The sequence below is a fragment of the Gopherus flavomarginatus genome, chromosome 15, assembly GCF_025201925.1.
Source record: "Gopherus flavomarginatus isolate rGopFla2 chromosome 15, rGopFla2.mat.asm, whole genome shotgun sequence".
In the NCBI taxonomy this organism is placed as follows: domain Eukaryota; kingdom Metazoa; phylum Chordata; order Testudines; family Testudinidae; genus Gopherus; species Gopherus flavomarginatus.
This window is the reverse complement of record NC_066631.1, coordinates 20,065,577-20,089,910: the sequence shown is the minus strand read 5'-3', so window position 1 is coordinate 20,089,910 and position 24,334 is coordinate 20,065,577. Positions and strand designations below refer to the sequence as shown.

Sequence of the window (24,334 nt, the reverse complement as noted above, 5' to 3'; positions counted from 1 at the left end):
ATAAATTTAAGTCTGGGATCCAGAGAAGTGGAGCTGAAATTTGCACCTGGGTTGAGATTTTTTTATTCCACATTTTGATTCTGAGCAATTTTTTGGCCAAGTTAAACAGCTGACTCGTGGGGCTCAATCCTGAGGCATGCCAATCCCCAGCTTCTGTGGAAGCCCACAATGATGTTGGTGGCCTCTTGGTAAGCTTAAACTCTCTTCAAGATCCAAATTAACTTCATTCATATGCAGAATTAAAGTTAGCCCTGCATACTGAATTTTTTTAAAAAATAAATAAATTGTCTTTGTTATATTTTACCATATTTGCTGGTTACTGATACTAGTAGTATGCAAGGGCTGTTTCTCCCAGTCTAACTTGCCATATATTTAATTCTGTATTGAGGTAAAAATATTCAGTTTTTGACATGACTGTTATTTTTTGATGCAATAACCGTGTGATGATACATTCACTTAGGCCTGGTCTACACTTTGGGGGGTGGAGGCAGAAACGATCTAAGATACGCAACTTCAGCTCATGGCGCGGGATCAATGGCCGCAGCTCACCCATCAACTCCGCTTCCGCCTCTCGCCCTGGTGGAGTTCTGGAGTCGACGGCAGAGCGTTCAGGAATAGATTTATCACTTCTAGACCAGATGCAATAAGTCTATCTCCGATAGATCGATCGCTACCCGCTGATCCGGCGGGTAGTGTGGACATACCGCTTGTTGTAACATCATTGCAGCATGAGGCAGATGGTGGGAGGAGAGAGGTCTTGTATAAATGTAAATCCTTAATAGCAAAAGGAACCCAGAAAAATAATGGCCAAGTATATTTCTTCTCCCACCCCATATCCTAGTTTTAATAGCACTTTCCTTGAAACACAAAGTTTATAACACACGCAACTGATTTTCTCTTCTTAATTAACATAATTATACTTGAAAGATGCTCAGGGTCACTTGATATAGCTTTGTTTTAGGAGTATTTAAAAATTGCCAGAAGATACTGAACAAATCTTACTTTTTCGAGTATACAATCATTTTGAAGAGCTAATAATACAAATAGGTTTTCTTTGGATTCACTGTAACGTCATGTGTTGTTGTAAGGGAAACTAATGAAGTAGCTCAACTTTTATGATTTTTGATTTTTTTTAATAGCAAACGCACACAGGGACTCCAGTAACGGGGACTGTGAATACCATAGAAATTGAAGCTTTTAAGAGACAGCAAGCACTTACTCCAGCAGGTATGTACTTCTTCAACAATTTAATTTTATTTGGAAGGAAAATTACTGCATAATTATTGAAATGTATCTTTGCCTCACTCTGGCAATTGCCAGATCCTTTGGCATATTTGTTGTAACTGGTATGGTGCAGTGTGTTCCACCTACAACAAATGGAACTGGATTTGGTAAGTGTAGAAATACTAACAAATCTGTCATTTGGGTGGGGAAAGTGAAGTTGGCCGCCTTGAAATATAAAGGAACTCTGCCCTTGGAGCATATTCCTCATGAATGCTGCACATGTGTAGTAGAGTTGTAGCTTTCCGAGCTAATGTTGAAACCATGTGTAGTACTTTTGCTTTGTAAACTGAAACCATTCCATTATACGATGCCATAAATGGAATTTGAATATCACAGATTCGTCTAAGAGACCACGAATTGAAGTGGGCCGTCATGGGATGGTTTTTCAGCATCCAGGTGTGGCTTCAGGAGTTCCTCTACAACAGCTAATGCCAACGGCACAAGGTACTGTCACCACATGCCAATTGCAAATTAATTTAACAAGGAGATGTAAGTAATGGGACTAGAAACTTAGGCTCCTAGTCTTCTAAGATCCTAGTTCCACCATAGCCTTCTCCTTGTAAATTAATTCTTGATATGCAAGGCCTGGTTTGTTTAAGGAGCTGAGTGATGTGCTCCAGTGGTGCATGTGGGCATGGAAGTATGTCGCAAGTGCTGGTGCAAAATGGTTAGCTTAGGAGCTCTGGATCTAAACCAAGGGTTTGTGAAAAAAGTAGCTCCTACTTTGCCATATATGTGATAAATGTCATTTGTACATCATTGCTGGTGTTAGTTCACTGACGGTCATTTTTGGTCTAAGTGTGTTAATGTACAGCATCCTCCGTATACAACATTCAATGACTTTTGAGCGCCTGCTAACTCATAAATAGTTGAAAAAACAATTAGGCAATCCAGAAGACAATTTAGTAAAGATAATGCATTTTATTGTAATTGATTCTTATTCAAAAATTGCTTGCTGCATTCCTTTGAATGATAGATTGTTTATTGTAACGGTGATTTATTTTTGTGATTGTGATGGGGTATTTTCAAAGTGATGGTATCTTATCACCAAGTAAGTAACAAGTCAAAACGTGTTGGCTGTCTAACCGTTTTCTAGTTAAAGTAGTAAAAAACACTGACACTTAAAATTCATCTGTGCTGATTTCCTCTTGCTTTGCAGGTGGAATGCCTCCAACTCCTCAAGCAGTACAGCTCACTGGACAGAAACAAAGCCAGCAACAGTATGACCCATCCAAAGGTCCTCCTGTGCAGAATGCAGCAAGTTTACACACTCCTCCACCTCAACTGCCGGGAAGGCTGCAACCTGCTAATGTCCCCATAACGTCTCTCCCCGCTGCACTGCAGCTTTCACAGCAACAGTCACAGATAGAGTCTCCAGCCCATCCCCAGATTCAGGTGAAGACCCAGCCCCAAAGTGTACCCATCACTTCTGCTCCACATAGCCAGCTCCCAACACCACTTCAACAGCAGGTACAGCCAGCACTCCATATACAAGGACAGACACCAACACAAGTGTCCCAGCCGCAAGCTGCAATACAGCAACAGGTATATAAATATAAATGTTTGCCTAATATGAAAAGCTTACTTCTAAAACAACTCTTGTTGCAATAACTGGGAGAATGACAGCAATCTGTTCTTATAAATATGTGACAGATGTTAAATGGCTGAAATTTTTAAACTCTACAAGACAAAGTAAACTTATGTAGATGTAGCTTGTTGAGTAAAGCATTTGTAAAGCATTTTAAATGTAGTATATGGCTGAGGAGTGAAAACATTTTCTAGTGGATTAAAGTTAGGTCAGTATTTGGCCAGCTAACACATTTTTCTGTAATGCAGTGTTAGATAGTATCTGATTATAAAGTTCCTTATCTCTCCACAGACTGTAACGCTAACGCGACCATCTGCAGATGCTACCCAAACTTCTCAGCGTCTTACGGCAAATTCATTGCCACCTACCTCCTCTGTTCCACCAGCAGCTCTCTCAGGCACAGCACCGCTTTCTTCGTATCCAGTACAGACAAACAGAACCTCTCCAGCAACTAACAAGTCACTGTCTCCTATTGCATCAAAACCCCCAGGCTTAGCCGTAACTACAGCACCTAAAACACAGAGCCCAGCTCAGAATGCAGCAGTGTTACCGCAGGATAGCTCTCAAGACAAGCTTGCTGAGCAAGTAAAACTGGTAAGATACTTTCTTTCAGAACCTAAAGACCACTAACATGAAGAAAGATTACATTGTTAAGCTGATGATATGCACAGGAGAGTTCCAATTTTTATTTCTCACATTTTTTGGTGGTTATATTTTATGTACTTCCAAAGAAGCTGGAGATAAAACTGCTAATGAAAGCAGTCTCCTTTGCTACATGCATTTTTCTTTTTTGTATTTCCATAATATTGATCACACCTGATCCCTCAAGATGTACTGTTGTGGTAAGATAACTTTTCTAGTAAAATTGAGCCAGGTCATTTGCCTCTTTAACAGGACCCTTGTAGATTTTGTTTCTCCTAACAGCTGAGGAGGATTTGTAGTGAAGTAATCTTATCCTTTCCTATATTTTCCTTATATAGTAAAGCTCTAATTTCAGTAAAAAAGGATAGTTCAGTGTAGTTTCCATAGGTCTTGTAAGTTGATTGCTATGCTTTCATACCAAGTGTCTGTCTGTCTTGTACAACTGTAATTCTTATTACAATTGAATCTCATGTAGTCTGTTAATTTTGGCACTTCAGTGCTATGTGCAGACTTGATTTGTTTCCCATGGTGTAGCAGTAAATTTAAATGTATCTGTCATTGAAATGTATTTGTACGTGACATATTTGTGGAGAGATTTATTTTTGCTGTTGTTTTTTGTAGGAAAATCAAATCCATCAACGAATAGCAGAGCTGAGGAAGGAAGGCTTGTGGTCCCTGAGACGATTGCCCAAACTCCAGGAGGCCCCGAGACCCAAATCTCACTGGGATTATCTGCTAGAAGAAATGCAGTGGATGGCAACTGATTTTGCTCAAGAGAGAAGGTGGAAGTTGGTTACTGCTAAGAAGGTACTTTGAAATATGTTTTTGAAGAGAAATAACTGGTCTTGCTGTCAGCCATCTTTGTAACAATGTTATTGAAACACGTATTTTGTCTAGTTATAGTAAAATATGTATGTTTTTAGATGGAAGGGAGTGCCAGGAGTGTAAAGTATTGGCATTCCACCTAAATAATTGGCCTGATTTTCAGAAGTGTTGAGCACCTAGCATCTACCATTGACTTTAGTGGCAAACGCTGCGTTCTCAGCAGTTCTGAAAATCGGACCACTCGTTTAGGTGCATGAGTAAGGATTTAGGATCCTAACGTTAGACAAGTTTGAAAATTGTGGCCATAGTGCATGTGTCTCACATCAGCCACTCCCTCCCATCCAAAAATAAATATATAGCACTTTTATTGCAAATAGATATATGTATTCTTTTGGGTGGTTAATACTTTGTTCAGTTCTGATCAACCCATCTCATAAAAAATATAGCAGAAATTGAAGGAATTCAGAGACAGGCAATGAAAATGAGGCATGAAGAGGTTTCTGTGTGAGGAGAGTGACAAAGCTTTTAATTTAGGAGATTAATGAGAGGGAACCAGAATGAAGGGTATAAAATAATAAATAGTACAGAGTAGGTAAAACAGGTACTACTGTTTATCTGTACTCATAATACAAAAGTAAGGGAATTGTCGATACTGAAAGATAAATTTGAAACTGATAAGGAAATGCATTAGTTATATATATATTTTTAAAGTATGCTTCAGCCTTTAGAACATGCTGCCAAAAGATATTTTTGAGTAGAAGCATGTAGTAAAAGTTGAAAAAAGAAAAAAGAAAAAAGAAAAAAAAAAAAAGAAAAAATTAGATACTTCTATAGAAGAGAACATCCAAAATTGTGACCATTGGTAAGTGCTTTTTTTTTGTTTTTTTGTTTTCCCCCCCTCTTTTTAAAGGACTGTAACCCTTAATACCTCACTACATAAACCAACCACTTAGCGTGTGTGTACACATCAAAGAAAACCTGTGGCTGGCTGGTGCCTGCCAACTTATGCTCATGTTACAAGGATATTTCATTGCTGAGTAGACTTCTGGGCTTGGGCTGGAGCCTGAGCTCTGGGGTCCTCCTACCCCCACAAGTCTACGCAGCAGTGAAACAGCCCCAGAGCCCAAGCTCTGTGATCCCGAGTTGGCTGGCACGGGCCAACCGTGAACTTTTCTTTGCTGTGTTAGATATAACCTCAGTGCCTGGGGATAGGAAGAAACTTTCTGTCGGGGAATGTTATTTCTTGATTATCCATTGTGTTGATTCTTGAACCTTCCTTTGAAGTATCTAGAGCTGGCCTCTTTTGGGGTCAAAGGTATAGGATTATTAAGGACCACTGGTTTAATTCAGTATGTCATTTCCTATTCTGTATTTTAAATTGTTGTGAATTCAGATCCCTTCTCCTTACAGGCGATACCCTAATGCAGTGCACCACTTATCTTGTCGTTCACAAATTTTAAATTGTTTTAGTTTATATTTGAAATACTTATTTCACTAGGAAATTCTAAAATACGTCTTATAAATTATTCCAATAACCCATTAGGACTTAATTTTGCATTAGTAAAGTAGCATTTATGTAAATAAGACCATAATCTAGTAGACTTTTCTGTCTTTTTTAATTTCATACCAGTTACTTTTCTGACATAGAAATATTATAGAAATATTGAAGATTAATTACATCACAGGTGCACTGAAACTATGCTATAGTTAACATCTAGTTGATGGGTAAAAAGTCTAATTTTAAGAAATATGGTGATGAATGTTTTGAGGCAACCTCATTCAGAATCTAATGGTTTTTATTAGATGGTCAGAACTGTGGCTCGCTACCATGAGGAAAAGAAACTTGATGAAGAGAGAGCCAGAAAAGAGGAACAAAACAAGTTAAGGCGCATTGCTGCCTCAATTGCTAGAGAAATAGAATACTTCTGGTCAAATATTGAACAGGTAAACTGTCCACTTCCTTTAAAAAAAAAAAAATTGTGACTGCAAGATTGTTTTAAAGTCTTTTTAAAATCTAGAGGCTCTAATCACATTTTTGTTGCAATTTTATATATTAGGTTGTTGAAATAAAACTGCAAATTGAATTTCAAGAGAAAAGGAAAAAAGCATTGAATTTAAGGAAAAGTTCAAATAAAGGTAATTTTGTTTCAGTTTATTAAAACTGGGGTATAAATTCATGGCCCACCCTACAGTTTTTACATATTTGCATCCACTTACTCAAGTATGGGGTCTCATCTTTTTGACAGTAGAAATCCAAATTGTGAATCATGGTATTTGTTGTGTTTTACTGTTAGACCTTATTTATCTGATGGTTTTTTCTCATGGATGCAATTAAATGTTAACGTAAGAAACACAAAGTTGCTGAGTGACTGTTGGATGTCTGTAATAATTTTTTAGGGAAAGGTACAAAACCTACAGAAGACATTTCATTGGAAAAAGAAAGTGAGATGGTAAGTCTCTTTTTTTTACTTGTTACTTAGAGTCTCAGATTTATTCTAAATTTTACTGCTTCTTATGAAAAAACACTTTTTTTTGTCTGTTTCAAATAAACATTAAAGCTGCTTTTTTAGACTAACACACAAACTGACACTAAACAGATTTTTGGAAGATTAATTCTGAATTTTTGGCCTTAAACAATTCATCATTGTGGGTGCAGGGGGGAAAACACAGTATATTGTTAGGAACCATAAACCTTTGACATTTGAATGTTCTGAATTTTGTGTGTGTCTGAGATTGATAATATAATACCTTTTTGAAAAGAGAGTTAATGTTTATCCAGGAACCTATAAGGGCTTTGAAGTGGCTATTCTAGTGTTTAGAGATGAAAAAGATGTCTGGACGTTTTTAAAGGGTGTATTATTTACCCAGTTACACATACAGGCTCTGATCCTACAAAGTGATGTCTGCATCTGGACCTTTATATCTGCATAGAGTCCCATTGACATCAGTGGAATTCCACTCATGTGGGTGCCTTTGATTGACTTTGATCAACCTATTATACAAATGTTGGTATGGATAGCTAGATTTAAAGAGGAACTGAATGGAGATTTAGCCTCCTCCTGTTCTAGAAGTCTTGTTTATGTGTTGGCTTTATATTCCATGGGTTTGAACATTTAAATTATTTAATGCTAGGGTTCAGTGTCATCTGGAAGGAAAAGAAAGGCAAGCACATCATTGACTGATGAGGAAGGTTAGTCACTTTTTAAAATTCTGTCTACAGTGCTTGGTGCATTTGTCTTTGGAAGTGTGGGTATGTATTTTATATATTTAAAAACTGAACGCTAATTTTCAATCTGCTGATCCAGATACCCTGTATTTTTGCAACATACTTGCCAACCTTATCCATTTTGCAGCAAAGATTAAATAGCAGCGTGAGGGAAGGTACTTCAGTGAGGTTTTATTGCCAAGACTTCACTCTTGTTACCTATTATACCCAATCTCTCACTAAATGCCCAAGGAAAGAGATGAATAAACATTTTGTGGTATTGGCTTCTTCCATCGTCTGCTCCTTATTTGTAAAAATACCAGCTGAATTGAGTTACAGTTTTCACTTTAAGAACAAAATAATAATAATAAAGAGACCTTTTTAGAAGCATGGATGCTGGTATTGCTAGAACTTGGGAGTGGAAGAAAATCTTCTCTTCTGGGTCAGTATATTTGATTATAATTTTATCTCCTCCTCCTCCTCTTCCCAGCCTCCAGGGCGATTGCTATACTGGATCAGACTAGTGGTTCATCTAGTTCAATATCCGGTTTGACAGCATACAGACTGCTTGAGAGGAAAAATTCCAGCAGTTGTGGGATAACCTGGCCCCAGGGAAAGTTTCCTACTAACACTCAAAAGTTCAAGGTTGACTTATGCCGTGAAGCATGAAGGATTCTATCCCTTCCAAACTTCTTTTGTTAAAAAGAAGGTAGTATCGTAATTCTGGATATTCTTGTTGTTCATATAAATATCTAATCCTTTTTGGAATCCTGCTAAGGTTCTCAGTGATATCCGGTTATAGTGAGATTCAGAGATACCTGAATAGTGACTTGCATAGCTTCTTGAGCTGGTGAGATCTTATGAACCTGTACACCTCAGTAGATCACAGATACAAAGGAATGGAGATGCTGCAGTCTGTATGACCACTATCCAAAGTTCAGCAATTACACCAAGACGAGGCTAGCTTAATGACCGTTCTCTCTTGCAAAATTCCATTGTGATATCCAATGCCTTTGACTTGGGAACAATCTCCAAAGCAGGCTTAAACTGGCAGATCTCTCAGTCATATTCTGATTTTTTATAGTTTTTTTAACTAAGCTGCCTTTATAAATGTGTGTTTTGGTGATAGTTGAAGATGAAGAGGAGACAATTGAAGAGCAGGAGGCTAAAGAAGGAAATATAAACCATCAAACCGAACTTTCTAACTTAGCCAAAGAAGGTAGGTATGTGGATTGCCTGTGGACACAAGTTTGCTACATATTGGTGGGGTTTGGAGTGAAATGTGAAAATGTATAGCAGTTACTATGTTTTACAAATATGGTAGCCATCAAATGAATGTTTTTCTGAATGCATTCAACTTTCAAGTCATGTATAGTTTGTATTCCTGTGTGTGTTTTTTGTTGTTTTTAATAGTGGACTGTGATGAATGTTAGTGTTTATGGAGCGGTATATATAATGATTAGCTAATTCTTGAGTATTTGGTTTGAAAAAGAGTTTGTATAAATGTTTTTATTTAAATGTTGCTCCTATACAAACTCTACACTAAAAGGGTCTCATCCAAATCTCCAAGTGCCCTTGATATACACTGAAAACACAAGCTCATTGGAGATGCAAATTAAAAATTGACTAACATGGCAGCACTTCTCCTTCTTCCCAGCTACCATGATCACTGGTCATCTGAGCAATGCTGCTTAAAACCCTCCACAGCACTTTCCCATTAGATAGAAATTCCACCAGCCTCAATTGCCTTGGCTCTTCACCAGAGCCTGCTGAGGACGCTGTGCCAGTAACCACTTCCGTTTTGTAAAACTGTTCAGAGCAGGTGCATGTCGCTGCTGCACAAAGTACCCCACAGAGATTTCCAGTGTACTTCAGTTTTGATATCTAACAAGCCTGCTGTTTTTTAGTGCTGTGATTCTCCTAAGCAGTAACTGATTATCAGATTATATAGTGGGTTTGTACTGTGGTAAGAACCTTCTGGGTTGAGCCTACTGACTTTAAAAATGTCTCTTTTCTTCCATCTGTTAATTATCTTTAAAGTCAGTTTCTCAATTGAGTACATATATCAAAGTATCCTTAATTATTAAAAAGTAATGTTATTGATAACTGCTAGTTTTTAGTACTAATACCTTGTATTTGTTCTTTAAAAACCTTCAGCGGAATTGCCTTTGGATGACTTAGTAAAGATGTATGAAGGTGCCTTTTCAGAGAATTTTCACTGGCCCCAGCCTAAACCTGACAGCAAAGAGGACACCAGTGAAGAAGGTAAATTATTTTTATTTTATTTTTGTTAGAAGAAACTACTAATATTAATTTTGAAATCAATTGATTGTTCAGTGGGCTCATTTTATCAAGATGGTTCATGCTATGGGAGAACAAACATAAGGTAAGTCACATCTGAAATTAATAAAAAGTGCAGTACTGGTGTCTATGGGATTGTATGAAAGGAGGAAATGTCTTGTGGTTAAAGATCTGGAAAGGTGCTTGGGAACCATGGGTTATTATATTCCAGGCACTGCAAAACATTTTCTATATGATCTTGCACAAAGCATTTAATTTCTGTATATCAGTTCCCAATGTGTAAAATGAGGATAATACTTCTTAACCTACCTAACAGGAGTGTTGTGTGGATAAATCCAGTAACATTTGAAGATGGTCAGAAACTATAGTGAGGGTAGCCATAGAAAAACTTATAAATGAAGTATATACGGTTGCATGCAGAGTGGTTACTTTTCTTATCATTGTGTGTCATAGATATCATTGATCACAGAATTATGCATTCTGGGTTCAGTTTTAGGAAATTGGGAAATGCCAGAGGATTTCTTAGAGGAAGTATAAAAATGTATTTCTGTGCCAATGGCCCCTACAAGTTAGTTAATGTGAGCGTTTAGAACGTGGCACTGTGCTTAACTTGATTTTCATTTTAGCTAGGCCAAATAGAAGATAATAGAAACAGTTAAAACAATTTAGTAACTTACTTCTGATGTTTTATGTCTGTGTGTAAAATAATCATCAACTTACATCTTATGTAGAATTGGAAGACCATACAGGAGACCAGGAAAGCCTTCAGAAGGAAGTGGTACTCATAGATTCACTTCTCAGCATTGATCAACATAAGGGGGTAGAAAGAACAAATGCTGCGAAGAAACACACAAAAGACATAACAGAAGTTGCTGCAGCTGCGGAAGCACTGTTACCTAAAGGGAGTGCTCGTATCTTGACCGCGGTAAAGCTTCTCATTTTCCATTACAGCTTGTGTTTGTGCATAAAGATTATTTTTTAAAAGTGTAGCTTTAAAATTCTAAATACTACATAAAGGAATGTCTTTTGTTGTTCGCCTTTTAGCTAACATAATATTGGATGCAGCTTTGTACTGTGACTTAATGAGGGAAATAGGAATTGAAAGTATTGGGATTCCATTCCCCATTCTTCCAATGACTGGATCTTGGTCTTAGGCAATTTACTTAATTCCTCATTACTCAGTTTCTCCATCTGTAAAAGTGTATAGTACTTCATAGAGAGTGTTGTGAGGCTTAATTAATTATGGGTGGGTCAGGATCTTCTAAAAGGAATGCTAGAAGTAGAAAGCAAGTAGGGTTGCTGTTTCCTCAAGAAATTTTGCACTATTTTTAATGGATTTTATTTTTTTAACAATCAGTGAATAGTAAAATATCTTCATAATTGTGTCGTTAGAGAAGGCAATGTTTGTTTACTTGCTTCCTTGAACTTAATCATACTCAAACCTTTGATCAAAAGCAGCAACATAAATACATATATTCTTTTGGCACAGGTAAAATATAATACTCCATCTTTATTGTGTGGGACTCTCAGAGAATATCAGAAGATTGGGCTGGACTGGTTAGCAAAGCTATATAAAAAGAATCTGAATGGTATTCTGGCAGATGAGGCTGGGCTTGGCAAAACTGTGCAAGTCATTGCCTTTTTTGCACACCTGGCTAGTAATGAAGGTAAGCTGATTCTGCTGTTTCATGCAACTTTAATTTAAGGTTTACCGGCACTACCATTATAAATCACTCTTTCGCTTCTTTACAGCTGTCCTGCCAATTTCTTGAAACTTTGCCGACAATTGTGGTGATTCCTTTTAAGAATATTGGCAAAAAGCTGGCAGTTTTAGTCACTTCTTGAGTAGCTACTAGAAGTGCTGTTCTCAAGCACTCTTAAGCTATCTCCTTTTGGTTAAGAAAAATGGTCAAGACACTCAAAACACTCATCAGTGTTTGATAATAAGCTGCATTACTTTATATAAGGGATTGTTGTTTCCTGGCTTCCTCTAAAATCTGTGTCTTTGTTTGCTGTGGTTTGCAAGAGGTAGTATTTATCTCCAGAAGTGGTGAAGGATGAGGTATTTATAAAGCTCTTTTGATGCCTGATTAAAGGTGCTGCAGATCTGCAAACTGTTATCTGTACTTTAATACATAACTTACAAACCAAAAAGGATGCAAACTTCCCAAAGACTGCATCTGACATGTGCTGACCACATGCCTCAGATCTGTACAAGTCATTTCTAATATAGCTGCAATCTGGGTTTTTCCAATTATAATCTGGGTTTTTTGTTTTAAGATGTACTGACACATCCCAGTTGAAAAACTGTTGAGTTCATCAGGGCAGAACTGTATATGCAGCACACCTAGTGTTCTGGCAGCAAAACGCACTATTCAGATATACTGAATCATAGATTATTAGGGTTGGAAGGGACCTCAGGAGGTATGGCTCAGGTATTAGATTAGATTTGCTACTGTTGATAAAGGGGATGAGGAGGGGTTAGGAGCCAGCTGCCAGCAACACCAGAAGCTGACAAATAAGTGTACTCTGGACAAAATGAGAGAGAGAGAGAAACAGAGATTCAGTCTTACATCATAATCTCTTTGATTCTATGGGTTCAAATCAGACTTTGGTAGCATATGGACAAGGACAATTATTTTAGTAAAAATCTATTTATATTGGAATATGACATTCAGTGCCTTTGTGTTTTAAGTGGACAGTTTTAGCAGTTGACAACCTGCTGCTCAATCTAACATTCCCATGCCTTGGATTTTGGGGGCCAAATTTTTTAAAAATCTCCAGTTTAACAGTATTTTAAAAAAAACCAAACCAATATTGTTTAATGAACAAATGACTCAGTTCACTCAACCATTGATAAACAATTGCAGTTACAGAACTGCAACCTTGAATTACAGTTTTGTATTTTCTCAGACTAGTTAACAGTTGTTAATACAGGACTACTATAAGAACATTACTATTGGCTCACACAATGAATTCAGTACATAGAGTTTTTAACTTTAAAAGCAGAAGGGAGAAAATGAGTTTTCAATATTTATCCCATGTCTGTATTGTCCTCTGCTGTATTTTTCCTCCTGTAGGTAATTGGGGTCCTCATCTTGTTGTTGTACGAAGTTGTAACATACTGAAGTGGGAGCTTGAATTGAAACGTTGGTGCCCTGGATTGAAAATTCTTCTGTACTTTGGCAGTCAAAGAGAACTTAGAGCAAAGAGACAGGTATTCTATTTTGCAGGGTTTATTTTTAATGATGAGACTAGATCACTGTTTAGGTACACAGACATATGCATCTTGTTGAGCTATATCAAGAAGTGAACAATGAAATAGTGTAATGTGGGCTTCTTGCATTTACCAAGAGCTTCTTATCCATAAGTTTCTTTGAAAATGCAAGTGAAGCGATCAGGTGTCCTAAGTATTGAACATTACGTGCAGCACCTTTACTGGTACCTTCAGCATTTGAAGTGCCTCAGGCCAGTCACCAGCTGCACTATCAGCCCATTCCTAGAAGGGAGAAGGCAGTCTGTTGTACCCTTTAGTTTGTAGTTTGAAGACCAGGATTAGCTTATAAATCAATTGGGGTGCATTTTTTTAATAGCTGTAAAGTGGATAGCTTGTAATCATAATCACTGGAATTCTGCCATCACTTTTCTATCCTACTAGTATTAACAGTTGGAGATTGCCTGTATGGATCATTATTCATTTTGTTTTTTGTAGGAATGGATGGAACCCAACAGCTTTAATGTGTGTATCACTTCGTACAAACAACTGTTTAAAGGCAACCATGCCTTCATGAAAATACGATGGAAGTACTTAGTTGTAGATGAAATGCAGCAAATTAAAAACATGACTGAGAAACACTGGGAGGCACTCTTCAATCTCCGAAGGTGTGGAGCATATCAACAATTTTTCTTTGGTGTTTCTTTTAGATCAGTTTTTCTGTTCACAAATTCAAGAATTCTGTTCCAGAATTTTGTAGAACTTATTTTTCTATCTGCCTCAGTTCTTACTTGGATAGTATGTTAGTTGCACACTGTAGAGTTCCCTTTACTTGAGCATTCAAGGTTCAGAGACCTGCTCAGCACCAAATGGTAGCAGCTCACATAGCGCTGTAGCTCCTCTGTTCTGGACCTTGACTTGCTCAAGCAGAAATATTTCCTACAATTTTTTTTTTTTATATTGTGGAAATGAGAAACTAATTTGATGAATAGCTGCTTGATTTTGGATGATTCACAAATTTTGCATGAAAGTTCCAATGACTGTGTCAGAAGGCTTAAGTTAATAAAACTTTTTTTTTAAATTCTTTTTATTAAAACAGTCAAGCAGATAGGAAGCTCTGTAATTTAATGTTATAACTATAAAGATAACTGTCCTAAATGTTAGTATAACACACTCATTTTGTCTTTAATTTCCAATTTAATAATTAGTAGTATGTCTTAATCATTATGGTTGTGACTTTCAGGCAAACTGATTGTTTACTGAAGAAGCAAATATTGTTGGACCCAATGCTTAGGGAAAATATAGAGTTAGTTTTATTTTTGTGTTAATTTGGTTTATTGTGGTTACTTGGTGGTATTGTATGCTATGGGGTTGCTGGTTTTATTTATTAATTTATTTATTGTGTTTTAAGTATTTGTCAGATACCCAGAGTGTTCAGATAAGTGTCTCATGATTTTATTAAAAACTACTTAACTGTTGAACCTCATTACTGAGTTTCTTTTTCTTATTGTTCACAGCCAGCATCGTTTGCTCCTGATAGACACACCTTTGCATAACACTTTGATGGAGTTGTGGACCATGGTGCATTTTCTAATTCCAGGAATTTCCAGATCTTATCTAGATTTCCCAGTGAAGGCAGCCAATGAGGAGAATCAGGATTATTGCCATAAACTTGTTATAAGATTACACAGAGTATGTCATTTAATTATTTTCTCGTTTTTACTTCAGTATCCAAAACACAGTTGACTCAGGCATGGAGAGTTCAGATTGATGAATTCTCTGTCTTTTCTTAACATTTGGATCAGCTGATACAGGAACTCCTCCTATAATCATTGTGTTATACCATGATCAAAGCATTGTGTCTTATGTGGAACACTGGGCCTAATGCCTGGAGCCCAGAATTTATGCAGCAGGGATCTTCCCAAGCCACCTGCTCCTGGGAATCCAGTACAGGCATTAGTAAAACCGTAAGAAAGATTTGCATGTTAAATTTGGCTTTTTATATGATGTACACAAATTTTCAATGTGTGCCACAGAATTTTATACTGAGAGAAGGGCATTTTACAAATTGTTGGGGGAGAAGCTGGAAGTGTCTGCTAAAATGATAATCACTGAAAAAATTAGCAATCTTTAGCATCTCTTTACTATGAATACAAGCAGTTCACACCTCTCTCAAAGCTGCTGTTTCAGACTCAGGGGAGGGTTGATTTACATTCATTTTACAGCTTCTAGGGTGGGTTTTGATTCATGTGTCCCCCTTTCTCCTCCAACCCAATACGGGCTACAAGCGTCTTTAACAAAAAGCAAAATAAAACCAAAAGCTTAGATTTTAGAGCACCTTTATGCAAAAATTTAAAAAAACCAACAAGCAGCAGTTTTGCAGCCAGTTTTGTAGTAGCATGATTGCATTATACACAAATGGCTGCATAACTGCTGTTTGTGTGTGCATTATATCTGGTAATCTTAGCTTCAAGTTGTCAACGTATCTTTAATGTGAAGGAAGATTATTTAATATATTATGACATTTTTCAGATGATTCAACCATTTATTTTGCGAAGATCAAAGAGAGATGTTGAAAAGCAACTAACAAAAAAATATGAACATGTGCTAAAGTGTCGTCTTTCTAATCGACAAAAGGCTATGTATGAAGATGTCATATTGCAGCCAGGGTAAGAAATTCCAATAGCAAAGTAAAAACTGTTATGATTCTACTCTTTGGATAAGAAGATTAAAAAACTACTTATGTCCTGGGTAGTTGCATTTAATATTTTTCCTAATCTTTTCATCATGACCAAAGAATATGACATAACTACCCTGAAACTACTAATGTTAGAGCCAAATGATATCATGGGCTTTGAAAAAAGCAACCATTTACCTCTGGAAGACTAAAATCAATGATGGTCAGTTAAAAACTGTTTTGGAATAATTCTTATCCTTTGTGGATGTTTCTTCAAACCACAAAACCACCAGAGCTGAGGGTGCGAGCTCCAGGATGGGGCTGGAAATGAGGAGTTCAGGGTGCAGGAGGGGGCTCTGGTCTAGGGCGGTGGGGGATGAGGGCTTTGGCTGGGGATGTGGGCTGTGGGGTGGGGCTGGGGGTGAGGAGTTTGGGGTGTAGGAGTGTGCTCTGGGTTGGGACCCAAGGGTTCAGAGAGCGGGAGGGGTTTATGGTTTGGGGCGCGGGGGGAGGCTCAGGAGTGTAGGCTCCGGGCAGTGCTTACCTCAAGTGGCTCCCAGAAGCAGTGGCACATCCCCGCTCTGGCTCCTACGCAGAGGCACAGCCAGGCAGCTCTGCTGCGCGCTGCCCCGTCCGCAGGCATCACCCCTGCAACTCCCAGTGGCGGCGGTTCCCGGCCCATGGGAGCTGTGGGGGCGATGCTTGGGGTGGGGGCAGCATGTGGAGCGGAGCCTTCTGGCTGCCCCTACACGTAGGAGCCAGGGTGGGGGCCATGCCGTTGCTTCTGGGAGCCAGGCAGACCGTTCTCCAACCCTGCTCCCTGGCTGGAGTGCCGGAGCGAGGCAAGCCCCAGGTTCCGCTCCCGAGCGGGAGCTTGAGGACCAGATTGACTTGCGGGCCATAGTTTGCCCACACTGTTTCTGACATTTAGGCAGTGTCTTTTGTTCCTCAGTTTCATGATAATTCCAAAATCACATGCACATATTTTGAAATGATATTGTGTTATACTAAATACTCCTGGAACATCTCTCCATTTAAAACCTAAGTATATATTAAGATTGCTATGTAGCACATTAAACTTCAGATTCTAGCCCTATGAGTTCAATGACATCTCCTTCAGGCTTTATACAAACTATGCTTAAACTAAGAAATGTACAATATATATATATATTTTTTATTTGATAGAACCCAGGATGCTCTTAAAAGTGGACATTTTGTCAGTGTCCTTTACGTTCTGATGCAGCTGCAAAGAATTTGTAATCACCCTGACCTGATAAATCCCAGGCTTTCCAGCTCCTCGTATGTATCAGAGGCACTAGAATATGGAACTGCTTCTTTGGTACTAAAAGCACTGGAACGGGATATTTGGGAGGTGAGTGGAAAAGTGAACTGTTTAAAAATTGTCCTTGCAGAATGTTGGTGGTTAGTGAACACAGCGTCAGCCTCTCATTCATGGGACTGTGCTGTAAGCCCAACTATAGATTGTAAGTGGAATGAATTTGCTATTTGGAGTCCACCACCTAACTGAACACTTGTTTACTACATTTCTCTTTCTCCCTGCCATATGAGTTTTAAGAAACGGTTGAGTAATAAGTTTGCATTCATGTTCCAGTTGTGCGAAGAAAAATTGGCTTCATTTTGCATCACTGTTTTGTATTTCTTGTCTTCAGGAGCTTTCCTATGCCCAAAAATACACTCTTAAATAAGAAGAAAATCTGGATAGGCTGTGGCAGTATATTTAATTACAGGGTTCCAATTAATTTTCCTGCTTTCAGGATTTATAATAGCCAAGGGACAGTATGACTTTCTTTTTTTAACACAAGGGTGAGAACTTTCTGGATTCAATGCACTATTGTTCTTGTGTTAGCATAAATGGTGATGTTTGGGATGGCTTATTGACAAAGAAATAGTGTCGCTCTAGACGAACAAGGGAAAACAACCTCTTCACCTTAAGAAAGCAGGCTAAAAGGTGAAGGCATGGTCCCTTTGCTGGGTTTGTTGCTGTCTTTAAAGCGTATGTACTAAGCCTACGTAATGATGGGCATGTTAAAAAGATAGTTGAACATTTTTTCCACACTGTTAAAAATCTGTGTATGCCCTGTAGTCTGATTTTATATTTACAAATTGTATTTGCTGGTATTTAGCTCAGTTGATGACATTTGAAATATCAGGAAAACTGCAACTCTGTTTTATCTAAATCCTGATTTCCTTAACTCTAGCCGTTTAATTCCTCTCCTGGCCAATTTATAACTAAAGATGGGACTGTCAACTGTAGTTATAGCCAAAAAAATACCTGGAGATTTGGCATTTTCAGTTTAACTTTTATTAGCTAAAAAAAAATCCTGATTTCTCTGCCCCTCTTCTCCCCTCCTCCCTTGAAATATATGCTGTAAATGAGAGAAGCCAGCAATGTTAGTTTTACTTTAAACAGCCAAAAGATGAGAGTCCAGTTATTCTGTATCATTTATGTTGAACTTTATTATTTTTATGTGCTGACTTATAAACTTTATTGTTTCACAATAACCCTAGGATACAGACATGTGTCTTTTTGATCTGATTGGGGTAGAAAATAAAATGACTCACTACGAAGCACAAGTGCTGCCAAAACAAAAGGTGACCAGAAAGTTTATTGAAGAGATTTACAGCTCCCCTCATCATCCAGCCAGACCCAACCCAGTGAAGCTCAAACCAAGCAGGTATACCCAGCTTCATATGAAAATGCTCTTGCGTTGAGCTAGAATTTTAAAAAAGGAATGCATTTCCTCTTAAACTTCTCTGAAGTCATCTATCACTGAGTTTTACCTGTATTTATAAGTATTTATAAGTTTACCTGTATCTATAAGTATCTATAAGTATCTGTATTTATAAGTTCATTGTATTTTCAAAATGTTACCCGTGAAACTGAACGTTAGATTTTAAGATCCCTTCTGGTAATGCATTACATTCGTCAGAACACATCATACTCTGTATTTTGTTAGTATTGTATGGCACGCTTTCAGCTTGTTTGCCCTCAAAACTAGGATTTTGGTTTAGTAAAGCACATTTAGGGTGCTATAAACTGATAATAGGGGAGTTAGTTTAGCAGACTTGGGCTCTAGATCAACAACTAAATATCATTATGACATGACAGCTAAGTGATTGGGCAACAAAATGGCAAATGAAATTTAATGTGGATAAATGTAAAGTAATGCGCATTGGAAAAAATAACCCCAACTATACATACACTATGATGGGGGCTAATTTAGCTACAACGAGTCAGGAAAAAGATCTTGGTGTCATCGTGGATAGTTCTCTGAAGATGTCCACGCAGTGCGCAGAGGCGGTCAAAAAAGCAAACAGGATGTTAGGAATCATTAAAAAAGGGATAGAGAGTAAGACTGAGAATATATTATTGCCCTTATATAAATCCATGATATGCCCACATCTCGAATACTGTGTACAGATGTGGTCTCCTCACCTCAAAAAAGATATTCTAGCGCTAGAAAAGGTTCAGAAAAGGGCAACTAAAATGATTAGGGATTTGGAGAGGGTCCCATATGAGGAAGGATTAAAGAGGCTAGGCCTCTTCAGCTTGGAAAAGAGGAGACTAAGGGGGGATATGATAGAGGTATATAAAATCATGAGTGCTGTGGAGAAAGTGGATGAGGAAAAATTATTTACTTATTCCCATAATACAGGAACCTAAGGGTCACCAAATGAAATTAATAGGTAGCAGGTTTAAAACAAATAAAAGGAAGTTCTTCTGTACAGAGCGCATAGTCAACTTGTGGAACTCCTTACCTGAGGAGGTTGTGAAGGCTGGGACTATAACAATGTTTAAAAGGGAACTCGATGAATTCATGGTGGCTAAGTCCATAAATGGCTATTAGCCAGGAAGGGTAAAGAATGGTGTCCCTAGCCTCTGTTCATCAGAGGATGGAGATGGATGGCAGGAGAGAGATCACTTGATCATTGCCTGTTAGCTTCACTCCCTCTGGGGCACCTGGCATTGGCCACTGTCGATGGACAGATACTGGGCTAGATGGACCTTTGGTCTGACCTGGTACGGCTGTTCTTATGTTCTTATGACACGCTTTCACAACAAGCATGTAATATGGAGCTGCTTTGTGAAACACGACACAGGCTACTTCTGTGCTGTGCTGCGCTGCAGTGTTGGCTGTGGAGATGTGAATTGCAGAGGGCACCAAAATGTTGCAGCCTAGCGGCCTTCTGTGGGTGATGCTGGCACAACTAAAAGGTACCTAGTTTGTGTTAATGTATGTTAACGCTTGGTAGGTACCTTTTACTTTGTGCCAGCAGCATCCATGTGAGGCAGTTACAGCGCAACATTTTACCACATTCTGCAATTCAGACTCCCATAGTCCTCAGTGCAGCACAGTGTAGACAAGCCGTGAGATCCACTTTGAGTCAATCTATAGGGTAGCTGAATTTTTACTTTGGCTAGTGTGGTGTTATGGTTCACACTAATATAGAAGTAAATAACCTTTGATTCTAGGAATCCTAGAGTACTGAAAGCAAATCTTGCAGAATTAGTGACTGTTTTGCAGGTAGTTCTTCAGGCATTTAGCTGTGTCTGCAGTAGCATAGGAACAAACAGTGTTTCTCTTGTAAGGAACCAATGTACTGCGGAGTCTGGAAGTTGTAGAGGTTCTCTTTGTAGAGATGCCATAGGGCTGTGCCCTACTTTCCTTTGACCTCCTTCTTTCTCCTGCTTTCTGCCCTGATTCTTGCAGCCCATCATAGTTGTTTTAATTTGTCTGCATGTGTACTACACAAGTATACACTGGAACCTATCACTTGGAGTTGCTGTTGAAAGAAATGTGGCAGTGCATCCCCTTGTACAGATTTTGCAGCACTTCTGCATACATGTAGGTTTTCGAGTATGTAATAACAAGACTTGCAAACTTTATCAGATATTTACCAGCCAGAGTCTGGTATCGAATATGATTAGATAAGAGACTGATCAGTGAAGGCAGAAGTGGGATGCTGTTGAGTTCTGTTCAGATGCTCCCTTGTAGATGCAAACATCTGCAAAGAAGAAGGAACTTCCCCTCTCCTCTTCCGTCCTTCTGCTTAGCTGTGTAGAGTGGCAGGATATCTTTGCTGCTTTCCTCCTTATGACTTCTCCTTTCCTCATACAACTCCACACCTGTGTGGTGCAGGTCATAGCTTTCCAAGCAACAGTGTCAGCAGTTTCTAGTTGGTTTCACTGCTGTTCATAAGGTTTTTGAATAGTAGTAAGTGAAGCCAATCCAATTCTTTTTCAGTGTCATGCTGTTGCTGCTCTTGGAAAAGCTGTGAGCAGCAGCAGAGGCAATGTAGCTCTTGGTCAGCAGATTCAAGAAATCAGCATTGCATCAGTGGAATTTTTTTTTTTTTTTTTTAAAGGAAAGCTTAAATTTAGCAGGCATAGATGGGCTTGGTCTCCCTGTTCCCCTGGGAAAGTTGAGTGGATTTTTAAAGGCCTGGTTAATAATTTTCTCTTAAGCTTTTATTTTGCGTGTACTTTGCAGGTTGTTTCAGCCAGTTCAGTATGGGCAGAAGCCTGAGGGCAGGACTGTAGTTTTTCCAAGTACTCAAGTGCAGCGGACAGTGACCACAGCAACACTAACTCAGCAGGGACAAGTGCGAGGAAGATCACCCATTGCTACAGTATCTGCGAATCAAGGTAAGAAAGGTATTGCTACCTTAATTAATTAAACCTCTGAAATTACTGACGTGCTAGTTTGTTAATAGAACTCTTCTTTCCTCTAGCTTGGTGGTCTAGATTACTAATGGCTTTTAAAAAAAATAAAATAAAATAAAAAACTAATAGCCAGTAAATTTCCTCCACTAGTTGCTACAGTGTGACCTACCATTGTAGTGCAAAGCTAATCTGGTGTAGCCTAACTGATAATGCATGAAATATACTGTGACACAATTGGTATTTAAACCCCCAACTGTATATAATGTTCTGTTGAATTTAGGGATTTACAATGCTTTTGTGTATATACACTTAGTCTTTTAAAAAATGCTTACCAATTATATACTGTTGTAAAAATAGGATGGAGTGATAGGTATGGGTAGAAATCCCAGTCTGCAAGGAAAGCCATTCCTTTAGCCATTTTAATATCCTATTGGAAGGTTTCTTTTTAATGCAGGTTGTTTAAAACAATGGAGTTAAAACCTCTAACAACTTGCACAAACAAACCTTATTGATTGCAGCTGCAGCAGCACAGTTTCAGACAACTCAGGCTTCTACCAGTGCTCCAAGACACCAGCCAGCAGCGACCTTCACCACAGCAACTAGCACAGCCAATCCTGTGAAACAGCGGGGTCAGACCACTGCACAGGCCTCACAGCTAGGCCAGACCCAGCCACAGGCCCCCTCGCACACCATCCAACAAAGTGTGCTGCCTCAGAGGCTGGTACTGACCTCTCAGGCCCAGGCACGGTTGCCTAGTAAGTGGCCTCCCCTTTCAAGGTTTCTCCCACCTTTTTACTACAATGAGGTTAAGTTACTAGGCACCCTAAAATGTGTACAGAATCTTTGTGTTTTTTTTCACTCTTCTGATTAGCCTTGCTCACTACGCTGCTTATGACCAAGGAAAATCAAAAATTGGATAAGAAACAATAGAATTGCTGTGGACATACATTAGTGGTGTCAACTTAATCTCCTATTTCTGCATGTTTCCTCTGCTGGCAAGACTTCCTTCAGACCAAATGTTTTAGCTCTATCCTAATTATTCTTTTCATATTAAACACTAATCCATCTGCTTGAAGACCTCTCTCACAGAGACAAAAGTCACAACTGTTAGGCAGAGAAAAGCAGTGAGGCTTTGCTTTTAGGTTGTATGTGCCCTGCCTGTGTATAGAATACTGTTCACTGATGTATTAATTTTCTCTTTGGGGTAATGCACTGCCTTTACAAAAGCTAAGTTTCATGCCACTATTTTGTAACTATACTTGATGCTTTTTGCTTGTAAACTTTCTGCATTTAAATCAGAAAAATCTTGATGGTTGATGATTTTAGAGCTTTTTGACTTGTCTAAAAGTGCCGCTCACTTAATATAAATCTTGCTTACGCAGCACATTTCAATCTTCTATCTTTTTAAAATGTGTTTTTTCTCATTTTATTTTGAGTGAATATTTTGTCTCTTTTTTTTTTTTTAAACCTTTCTTAGTGCTCTTGAAAAGGCAGTGGAGATCACTTTAATATGTATACTTATTCTGTTATAAAGTGTCACATGAGTTTCCAGGTAGCTCTTACACTTTTTGCTACTAAAAGTGAAAGGATAACTTCTCAAAAGTTGATTAATTTTAAATGATCGGGTTTTTCCAGTCTGTCCAACAAATACAGAAAGCAATACCTGCTGAACTTTTATATGACACTTTTGAAGCACTTTATATAATTATGCATGGAAGGCGCTTCAGCACCAGTTTACTAACCAACATTTAGAATTCTGGGAATAGAAGGGCGTTTATTAATGTATGTTTCCCTCCTTAACAGGTGGTGAGGTAGTAAAAATAGCCCACCTGGCCTCTATAGCATCAGCACAAGGCAGAATCGCACAGCCAGAGACGCCTGTAACACTGCAGTTTCAAGGGAATAAATTTACTTTATCACACAGCCAGCTCCGCCAGCTGACGGCAGGGCAGCCTCTGCAGCTGCAAGGTATTCTTCTGTCCAGCTTCAGTCAGTGGGTTTTCTAATGCTGATACGCTGGATCATTGGGACGGGGAAGACTTTCCTCATTGCTGTACTTCAAGCATATTAAAAAAGGAGGTTTTTTTTTTTTTCCGTTGATAATACCATTTGTTGTGTCTGTTCTCTGTGTGTGCTGTGAGGGGCAGGAAGGTAGATCTCTCTAGAAAAAAATTACACCTGTTAGAGGAAATGTGGTTACAGCATTTTTATAAATTTTATTTGAATATTTCATTCATGAATATATTCTTATATGTATATTGTGCAAATAAAGTAAAATAATGCTTTAATTAAAAATTAAATACATAGTCATGTGAAGCAAAATTCAAGTAATCTTTAACCTTGTTTCTGCAACATTGCTTTTTAACCTTTCCATAATAAACTAATGTGTGTCTATTTTAACCCAGCCACTGCCATGTGCAGAGTACATGGCATACAATATTCTTGCTCTGAAACAGTACCTCTTGGCTCTGATTATGGAGGTTCTGTGGTTTGTGACCTCCCAAATTCTGGGGAAATTTGCTTAACTGCAAAAGAAGAGGCTTTAATTAGGCCCATGAAGTAGATGTAATTGGAGAGGGAAAGTGATGGGTTTTTCCTAGTTTTAGAATGATTTAACCTATGAGGATATTTCTACATGTAACTTTGAGAAAATGTAGGTGGCTGTCCTTACAGCAGAAAATCATAAATTTTGAATCCAGTAAGTAAATTAGATGTACAGCAAAATTAAAATTAAAATATTGTATATTTGGGGAAAGATATTACATAATTGGGAATAAATTTAAAAACAAATACTTACATAGATTCCTGATACCTTGCTGCCTTTTCCTTCTGGCGTGTAAGGAAATGAGGTAATTTTAAGAACGTCCTTTGATTAGTTTCAGATGAATAATTCTTGCATTAGATGAACAGTA

At 38.2% G+C, this 24,334-nt stretch overlaps 1 protein-coding gene across 8 annotated transcripts in view; it reads left to right on the top strand.

The window, feature by feature from the left end:
- The window catches only part of EP400 (E1A binding protein p400), a 65,601-nt gene that overhangs the window by 8,188 nt on the left and 33,079 nt on the right, over window positions 1-24,334 (top strand). For 7 of the 8 annotated variants that reach the window (XM_050923432.1, XM_050923431.1, XM_050923433.1 and 4 more), the window contains 22 exons: window positions 1,140-1,227; window positions 1,621-1,728; window positions 2,444-2,829; window positions 3,164-3,466; window positions 4,136-4,321; window positions 6,143-6,283; window positions 6,397-6,475; window positions 6,737-6,789; window positions 7,472-7,529; window positions 8,674-8,763; window positions 9,702-9,809; window positions 10,577-10,770; window positions 11,335-11,512; window positions 12,926-13,062; window positions 13,558-13,727; window positions 14,577-14,751; window positions 15,592-15,728; window positions 16,922-17,108; window positions 18,266-18,432; window positions 21,250-21,404; window positions 21,941-22,177; window positions 23,226-23,390. In XM_050923432.1, the coding sequence (XP_050779389.1) occupies window positions 1,140-1,227; window positions 1,621-1,728; window positions 2,444-2,829; window positions 3,164-3,466; window positions 4,136-4,321; window positions 6,143-6,283; window positions 6,397-6,475; window positions 6,737-6,789; window positions 7,472-7,529; window positions 8,674-8,763; window positions 9,702-9,809; window positions 10,577-10,770; window positions 11,335-11,512; window positions 12,926-13,062; window positions 13,558-13,727; window positions 14,577-14,751; window positions 15,592-15,728; window positions 16,922-17,108; window positions 18,266-18,432; window positions 21,250-21,404; window positions 21,941-22,177; window positions 23,226-23,390 (3,502 nt within the window). The remainder of the gene's footprint in view (window positions 1-1,139; window positions 1,228-1,620; window positions 1,729-2,443; window positions 2,830-3,163; window positions 3,467-4,135; window positions 4,322-6,142; window positions 6,284-6,396; window positions 6,476-6,736; window positions 6,790-7,471; window positions 7,530-8,673; window positions 8,764-9,701; window positions 9,810-10,576; window positions 10,771-11,334; window positions 11,513-12,925; window positions 13,063-13,557; window positions 13,728-14,576; window positions 14,752-15,591; window positions 15,729-16,921; window positions 17,109-18,265; window positions 18,433-21,249; window positions 21,405-21,940; window positions 22,178-23,225; window positions 23,391-24,334) is intronic. The other variant, XM_050923434.1, reaches the window with a different exon arrangement.